General features: G+C 39.0%; 1 protein-coding gene across 4 annotated transcripts in view; it reads left to right on the top strand.

Moving 5' to 3' along the window:
* The window catches only part of TUBGCP6 (tubulin gamma complex component 6), a 30,659-nt gene that overhangs the window by 1,714 nt on the left and 19,826 nt on the right, over positions 1-9,119 (top strand). Inside the window, exons 1-8 of one of the 4 annotated variants that reach the window (XM_080574734.1) lie at positions 32-55; positions 893-1,706; positions 3,073-3,236; positions 4,575-4,785; positions 5,308-5,481; positions 6,562-6,683; positions 7,005-7,080; positions 7,586-7,695. In XM_080574734.1, coding sequence (XP_080430860.1) covers positions 954-1,706; positions 3,073-3,236; positions 4,575-4,785; positions 5,308-5,481; positions 6,562-6,683; positions 7,005-7,080; positions 7,586-7,695 — 1,610 coding nt within the window. In that variant the 5' untranslated portion in view covers positions 32-55; positions 893-953. Of the gene's footprint in view, positions 1-31; positions 56-500; positions 641-773; positions 798-892; positions 1,707-3,072; positions 3,237-4,574; positions 4,786-5,307; positions 5,482-6,561; positions 6,684-7,004; positions 7,081-7,585; positions 7,696-9,119 lie in introns of those variants that run through there. The other 3 variants (XM_080574732.1, XM_080574735.1, XM_080574733.1) reach the window with 3 other exon arrangements.

Below are 9,119 nucleotides of genomic sequence, written 5' to 3'. Positions count from 1 at the left end.
GTCATTGCGTTCCGCGGCTGGGGCCCAGACCCAGCTAACCCCCATCGTCTCACAGGTAACTAGTGATAGGACTAGAGGGAATGGCCTCAAGTTGTGCCAGGGGAGGTTCAGGTTGGAAATGAGGAGACATTTCTTCTCAGAAAGAGCAGTCAGGCATTGGGACGGGTTGCCCAGGGAGGTGGTGGGGTCCCCATCCCTGGGGGTGTTGGACGTGGTGCTTAGGGACATGGTTTAGTGGGTGACATCGGAAATAGGGGGATGGTTGGACCAGATGATCTTGGAGGTCTTTTCCAACCTAAATGACTCTATGATTCCTCCTGGCGGTGCGACCGCCCGGGGGTATAGCAGGAACGGGGAGAGCGGCGCGGATCCCCCACAACGTCCCCGTGCGGGGCGGCGGCCGGGCCGCCTCATAGCCGCCCCCTCAGGGTTCCCGCCTCATGGCCGATCCCGCCTCATGGCCGCCCCCTCAGGGTTCCCGCCTCATGGCCGATCCCGCCTCATGGCCGCCTCAGCACCGCCCCGTCCCGCCCTAGGGCGGCCGCTTCAGCACCACCGCCTCCCGTCGCATCCCCGTGACGTCCCTTTGACGTCCCGGTGCCGGTGCCGGAGCCGGGAGGCGCGGTGGAGCCCGGCGCAGGTACGGGCGGGGAGCGAGGGCTGCGGGGCTGCTGACCGCCAAGCGGCCGGGAGGGGCTGGGGGGGGGCGAGGCCCTCAGGTGCGCGCCGGGGCCCGTTGTGTTCGTGAAAACACTCGCAGTGGTTTCTTTATAGCTCGTGTCCTAAATACGAACTGGGTCGGTGTTCTTCTTTCTCGTTTCAGTTAAAGCACACCCGCCAGTTTCTTGTATGTGTGTCACAAACGTCTCCATTCCTTCCTGATGTTTTCCAGGTCCTCACATGAAACCAGAGCGCCGGTGTCGGACTGTAGTTGCTGTAGCCTGGCAGTTGGGATGGAAATGGAGAGCATTACGCAGCTGTTCAGTGACTTGTGTGAAGCACACTTGGCAGGTTTGCCGTGGAAGGTCCACCTGGGCAGGCGGAAGATCAGCAAGAGGAGGGCTAAGCAAAATCTGAAAAGGGTTGCGTATAATGCCCTCTTCATGAACCTTTTTCAAGACGAGGCTCGTAAGCTGCAATCTAACGTTTCCAGGCTTCCCGTGAAAAACAAAATTTTGATGCTGTCTTTCAACCTAAGAGTTGGTGGCCTAGGTGCTCAGGCCGACAGACTGGAGAGTCTCATGGAGGAGCTGGAAACAGCAGATTGCTTACCGTTTACTGAAGTTAATTCTGTCTTGGATCTCCTCGTACAGCTTGCTGGGACAGGTCCTCCTCAGCTCGTACCACAAAAAAAGGACTATTTCCTAAACAACAAATATGTTGGGAGAAACGTCAAGTATCAGGGTTATGATTATTACGATGTAAGTGTGTTTGAAGCTGACATACAATCTCTAATAACAAGCGAAGAATGTCAGTTCAATGACACGATTCAGAAGACGCTTCAGATAATGGAGGCTGCTCCTGGAACTGGACTCCCTGCCATAGGCTTGTTCTCCCAGAACTATCCTGCTGGTGACAAGTTTGAGAGAGAAACGCGTGTCTCGCTCTTCGGCGCTCTTGTCCACAGCCGTACGTATGATATGGACATCAAGTTGGATTTGCCGCCAGTGCCTGACAATGCAGATTTGTCTGGACTTGCAATTAAAGTATGGGATCGTTTGTTTTGGACTCAGAGTGTATGCATGCTTTCAATAGGCCATTTTGAAACTGTCTTTTTAAAATACAGGTGGTAATTTCATGTGTGATGGAAACGTGACAGTGTTGGAATTTAAGCTGAAGCATAAAGTCATACGTCTATAGGCTGTATGACATTAAGCCATCAGCTGTACCTGTGCCTTCCCCACGCTAGTAATCTTTTGCTTACATTTTTGCCTGCTTTGTATATTGAACTCCTTTGCATTGTCACTTGTCTGTTACCGTTCAGCCTGACTGCTTAAGCATTCCTGTCTGAATGTATGTGCTTATGTGACCTAACTTCTTGTATTTTCTTCTTAGCTTGTTGTATCCTAAACCATTTTTGTCAGTTACTGTATTTCATAAAACCTCCAGGGTCCTGCTGTCCTTTGACTTTTTCATTGTGTACAGTTTCTGCTTTATCTTTTTTTTTTGTCCATTCTATTCATTTTTGCTACTTTATATTCTCATAGAGGTACTAGATAAATATACTTTTTTCCCCTTCTTTCTGTTTTTTATTGTGCTGGTAAGGTTTTTAGTATTTCTCTTTTTAATCCACGTTTTGTTTGCTCTATTTAGCATATGGATAGCTCTTGCAATTTCCTTAACTCAGGGTCTTAACTGAAACTCAAATGCAGACACATTAAAAAAGAAATCCCCTGTACAGATATGGATGTAAGTCATCACTGAGGGAAGGCAGAAATTTTTTAATGAGTGTTGTACTCTTTCCGTCAGACTGCAGGGTTTGAGATTTCCTGAAGAACACTCTGTGTTTCTGCAGATGTAATTGTGATAATCTTTTACTAAAACTGGGGACTATTCTGCACATACAACTGTTGAGGATGTGGCATATAAGTGTTTGAACACTTGCAGATTTTCTGCATATGAATAAGCATAAGAGAACAAACTATGATCGTTATATTGAGCAAAATGTGTACAAATTTGAAGAATTAGGGCTTTAATAACCTGTTTAAAAGACATTCTGAGCAGTACTGTTTAATTAGTGTTACATATTGTTGAATATCCAAGAGCTCAGATTCTCAATTTGTAGAACTATAAGCTTACCAAAGGAGTAGATTTTAATTTTAATATCAGCAAACTTGGTGTATTATTCTGGTGTCGTTGCCCTTTTGTGTGTAGATATTGGTACCTGTAGAAACATAACAAATGAAGGAGTGCCTACAGGAGAAATTTAAAATAGATATAAAGGGGTGGGTGGGCACTGGTTGAGCTATGTTGAGTCTCTTGATCACAAATGATAGCAAAACATCTTCGTTATTAGCACATATTTCTCCAGTAATATCTTTTCACATACAAAGCTTGAACTCTCTCTGGCAGGTTCCTCAAAGCATAGACCAGTCAGAAGATGAGGGATTCCAGTCAGCGTCCAATCTGACTCCCGATTCTCAGTCAGAGCCAAGCATGACTCCAGACATAGACTTGTGGGATGCAGTGCTTACCTACGGACCGAGCAAACGAAGATGCTGGGAAAGAATTGGGTAGTACGTGTCTGATGTTATTGGCAAACTTCCTGTGCATCTTATGCAAATGTATGAAAGTGGATTTCATCTTAATTCCAAATGACCTCAGTAGAGGAATTAAATACACAACAGGAAAATTGTGTATTTAATGGACAGAATTCAATATATTGCAATAATGACTGAGAGTAAAAAAGGTCATGCGATTTCCACAAACTAGTTCCTAAATTTCAGCTGTTTTATAGAAGAGATTTTGTCAAAAACACTGAAGGGCTTACAGGGACACTTGCTGACTATGTGAAAGGCAACATTTTCCTAACTAATCTGACTCTTTGCGCTATGCAATTTATTTTATTCTCAAATGATTTTATATTTTCAATTTCTAAAGAAAAATGCTAGTTGTAGAGTGCTAGAAGAATGAACCCCCTATTCCCCAGTATTGTGTTCCTTTTTCTTTTGTCTGTAACCAAAAGAAATCATGGTAACTGATGTCCTGGTGGTGGTGTTAGACCTGTAGTTCTTTTGCCCGTTGGATGGAAGATGCATCCCCTGAAAGAATGTTCTAGGTAGTCCTGTTAAAAGCTTGCTAGCTTCCCTAAAAAATAAATAGATCCAGCAAATATCTTTCTTACATTTCTGCTGAACAGTAGTGTGCCTGATACTCGGAGCAATTTGTTCTGTATGTTTTCTGAAATTTTAAGTAATAGTCGAGTGATGCATCTGTCGCAATGCCATGCTGTGTTTTTTCCACTCTGAGCCCAAGAAGCTCATTTCTGTTCCCTGATTTTTCAAAGCCACCATAGCACGCTCTGGCTTTGCTCAGAGCAAAAGACAGCTTTTCTTGTTACCATTTAGATTTTAAGGGTCTTAGAGTCAAATATAGACCAGATACCTGAAGCTTTCGTGTAATAAATACCATTAGAACTTGGAATTTTTGGAAGAACTGACAAGAAAATTTGTTGTGGAGAGAATGGTAATCCTCACAGGGAAGAGGTAAAATGTGCTCATACAAGTCATTATAGTATTCTGAGCATATTGCTCTCATTTTCCTAATAAGGAGACTGCAGCAGGGAAAGCCACAAACAAAGCTGGAAACTCTCTGGCAAGGTCTCTGTTTCTGAAATGATGTTCAAACTATCTGCCAGTTTCTTCATTGTCTTGAGTTAAGGCTATGGTTTCATTGACTGCATGAACATTCCTTTGACAATGTAATATATTACTAGTAACCTTTTCTGTAGTCAGTACACATTACTAGCTGCGTAAAATTGTGAAATGCCCTTTTTAATTTATTAATTTATTTTTAGGAGATACATTTCTTTCTTCTCATGTAGTTACCTCTTAATGTTTCATTTACTCTGACAGTCCACCTGGTAAAAAAGAAGAACCGTACCTTACTGAGGCTGGGAGAGAAGCTTTTGACAAATTTTACAAACTTCGAGAAGGGGAATTGCAGCTATTTAGTAACACAGTACTACAGCTTCCACAACTTGTGCTAATGAAAGAACCTGAACTGGTTAAGGATGTCTTGAATGTCCTCATTGGTGTGGTATCTGCTACATTTTCACTCAATCAGGTATGGAAAATTTTTAACTACACTTCTTAGTTGCATCTATTTCTTTTTGTAGATATTTCCTCTTCAATGCATTTATTTCTTTTGAGATCTTGAAATTGTGGATACTGCTAAAAAGTTGAATGTGACCTAATTGCAGTAAGGTTGTATTTATATATTGCAATTATGATTTATTGCAAAAGGCAGAAGATACTTGTCATTCTCTAAGTGAAAATAGGTTTATGAATTATTGAAATTAGAAGCATAAATAGTTTTGTAGATTGGGTTTTCATTAAGAAATGGGGTAAGGAGTCTTATTCTGTATATTTGAAAATATCATTCGTGCTCTTAAAATTTTTGCTACAATTTAATATGCTTATCACATTGTCCTAGATATGTACTCTGAGTCACCAGAGTATCTAAACTGAAAATGTGTCTGCATACATACATATTTAGGTATGTAAATGTTTGCTATTTTAAATCAGAATACAGCTGTGAAATATTTGAAGCTGTTTGTTTTTTTTATTTCTCCTTGTTTCCTTTTAGGCGGCCCAGACATTTGTGATAAAGGAGGGAGTCTATGTATCTGGAACATCGCCGGAGACGATGCACAACCTACTCTCGGAAGTTGCAGAATATGGAACCTATTACACGCGGCTAAGTCGTTTCTCTCTTCAGCCAGTCCTAGATTCGTCATACAACAAAGGGCTTGTGTTTCAGGTAGCACGATTGAATTAAATCATCTAGATTTAATGGGCCACTTATTTTAGGTTGAGAAGGTAACTTTGATTTCATGTAAGGCTGGAATTTCTGCTTTCTGCAAAACTGTAAAGGATTTCAGTACAAGTATTTATATTTACTCATCCCAGGTCAGCAATGAACAGTGCCATTGTGAAGCCCTGTTTAAATCAGAGCTGTGGGCACTTAGGGTTTGCCTGCACTGAAACAACAGATAAAAGAACTTCGTTACCTGTAGTATGATTTGTTTAATCATGTTGTTTTGTTGAAATCTAAAGGGATATAATTTTTAGACATTTTAGAAACATTTATACATTAAAACATACAAATTTAAAATATATTAGCTTTCTTAATACAGTATGTGTGTGTATATATATAATATATATTACAGGTATACTTTGAAACTGAAATAGAGAAACATGATTTTTAATAGCTTTAATTACTTTTTCTTAGTTCAGAATTAAGTGCAAATTTTCCATGTCAGCCCTCTGTATCTTATGCTGAGCTGGATGCACACTGTGTGGTATCAATTGAATTCATCTCTTTCTAAGGCAGGGCATTCATCTAGGATTAGTTATGAAAATGTATGCCTTCTTAATGCTTGATTTGCAGTTATGCTAATAGTTATGCTAATAATAAAAAGTCATATTCAATTCCTAGTCGTGCTAGAAAGAGTTAGACATTTCAGAGGAGCTTTTTTCCATTATCCAGTCTAGGCATGGAAGTAAGGAAACAGGTTTCCCTAGGTTCACCATAGAGCTGTTAGAGAATGGGAAGCTCTTCAAAAGGGCAATTCCGTGAAGATGAACCAAGAGGCTCTATTGTAGTGTGCCTGGGTACAGTACATCTGTGCACTGGATGTAGAAAGAGTATAAAGGAGTCATCTGGCTAGTTGGAGTGTCTGAAGTTCTGTGGACCCTTTCCTTTGTATACAAGTCCCTCTCACCTTCACACACAAAATATTTTACTAAAGGTTTGTTTTCCTGCTGATACAATTGATGCAAGATAAAAGTAGGCTATTACCAACTTTAAGACTTTGTAAATATTTTCTATTGATACTAGGCTTTCACAAGTGGTCTGAGAAAGTATCTTCAATATTACCGAGCCTGTGTTTTGTCAACGCCTCCTACTTTAAGTCTTCTAACAATCAGCTTTCTCTTCAGAAAATTAGGTCGTCAGTTGAGGTAAGAGAATAACATTAAATATGTGAGCTTTTCATAGAAGAAAAAATACAATCTATTCTTTCTTGTATACTGTAAGAGACAATGTGAAACATTCTTATAGACTCTCAGTATTTTTCCTGCATTTTCACAGGAAGACTTCTTTATATCCCTGAATGTACTAGGAAAAACATGTAAAGTCTTACATTTGATTTCTTTGTTATCCCTTTTATCATTCAGATGAGACCATAGGGTTGTTGTATGATACTCAGCTATAGCAAAGTTCACTGTGATCTCAGAGTCTTCTGACTGAATTTCTTACATATGCTTTGATGTTTTTTATAGATATCTAGCTGAACTTTGTGGCATAGGAACAACAACACTGGGGATCAGTGGCGGAGCTGGTGCTTCATTCCCTACGGTAATCATTGATTTGATGTTTTTATGTTTTGTTCTGGTTACAATAATGACAATGTTTTTCAAAAATAGGTAGGATTTTACATAAAATACTTAGTCTCTGCACTACCAAATATATGACCTTCAGCCTTTACTTAGAATGTTGGGGTGTTTTCTCCAGTATTTAAAAGATTTGGAATTTTGTCCTCTATTGTCAAATCCTGAAGTAAAGAAAGGACCCTAAATAAGCTTTAGAGTGCATTTGATTTCATCCTAAAGGAGATGTTTGTAGCAAATCAAATTGATCCAACTCTATAGTCACTGGAGAGAAACAGGTATGTTTGAAGTGACAATGAGTTATCTAGCTCAGATAAAGTCATCATAACTGCAGTTATGATCTAAAGTAAGGTGAATCCAGACTTCTCTGTCTAGTGAAACAGATCTAAAGGTATGGATTCAGCAATCTTTTGCGATTAAAGTTGTAGTGGAATTTTTCATCTAATATTAGAATATTTTTTTCTTTTTTTTAGGGTGTGAAATTGCTTTCATATCTGTACAAAGAGGCTCTCAACAACTGTAGCAATGAGCATTATCCGGTTCTTCTGTCTTTGTTGAAGACGAGTTGTGAACCGTACACAAGGTACGTCCATGCTGTTCTGTGCATAGCTGTGTTTAAGCGCAATTTTAAATTGCAATATGGTCAGTAACTCTGCTAACTGCTAACAACTGCTCTTAACATTTTCAGACAAAATATAAGATATGACTGTATCTGCTAAATACATATTCAGATCCGTTCATTTTGCTGAATGCTTCTTTCCCTCTCTTTTCCAGCTCAGTAACAACATATGGGTTTTATGTAAAATGCTGAAATTGGTAAATGATGCATTTCTCTTGGTGTTTTGCAAACTAGGAAAGTTCATGCTTATTTCCACTGTGTTTATGAGCTTTTCAGTAAGCACAAAAATAATAATTAAAAATAATAATGATAAAAAATAATATTTTTCATTAAGTAGATATAAATAATGAACAGTAGGAAGTAGAGTTCCTTGGATTGGCACAGTTTTGTTATGCACTACACATCAATTTAGAAATCGTTATTTTATATACTTCTGAAGAGACACTACTGATTTTTTTTTAAATAGCTATTTACAGGAATTACAGCTGTAGTCCATCATCAGTTTATGATACTTAATAAATACAATAATATTAAAAAGAAAAACAAAATCTGTCAAAATGTTCTAAACTGAAAATTAGAACACGAACACCCTTCTTAGTTTTTCTTCCTTTAATTTAAAATATTCTTCAGAGAAATTTAATTTCAGATTTCCTCAATTTAACAGGAGATTTATTGAAACAGCTTCTGCCCTGCAACTTATAGCATGCAGTCAGGTTTCTGAAATACCAAGGGCGGGATGTCATGGCATCACTAGGAACCTGAAAAACGTGAAATTACGTGTACTAATACATAGTTATGTACAGCACTGACTCCTGAATTTGTTGCAGATCTTTATATTTATCAAAACATCAATTATAGACTATCAGGGCTGCCATGGAAGGAGGCATCCATCCTCTGAAGAAAGTGTTATCTCACTCATTTATCAACCTGAAAGAAATTAACTGATAGAAGTTGTTGCTCCAATAGATAATAGAAACGTCAGTTCTAATACATGAAAAGTTCTTTTTACTTAATACCTTAAAATTGAACTGTGGTTCCTGCACTAAAGGTTTCCTGTTGTTTCACTGGCCCAGCTTCTAGAAAGGATGTTAGTATAGGAACTATTAAGAAAAGAGAAGATTAACTTCAAGGTGCTCTGAACCTTTTTATCTATAGCTTCAGGTAATTGCTTTTTTTATTTCTTTAAAAGTTTGGTATTGCACAGAGGAAATACGAAAAAGCAAGAATATTCTAAAATAGGTGTTCTCGTTATTGTTCACATATTAAAAATGTCTCTAGGTCCAGAGAAAAAGTGCTTGGTATTGTATCTTTGTTTTACACCCTTTCAGTTTCTTCCCACCACATCTCTTTAAAATAAGTCTGTCCTGCTTCTCGCTCTCTCTGTACTC

This window comes from Anser brachyrhynchus, assembly GCF_964034855.1.
Source record: "Anser brachyrhynchus genome assembly, chromosome: 1".
Lineage (NCBI taxonomy): Eukaryota > Metazoa > Chordata > Aves > Anseriformes > Anatidae > Anser > Anser brachyrhynchus.
The sequence above is the reverse complement of the archived record's forward strand: the minus strand, read 5'-3'. Positions and strand labels throughout refer to the sequence as shown.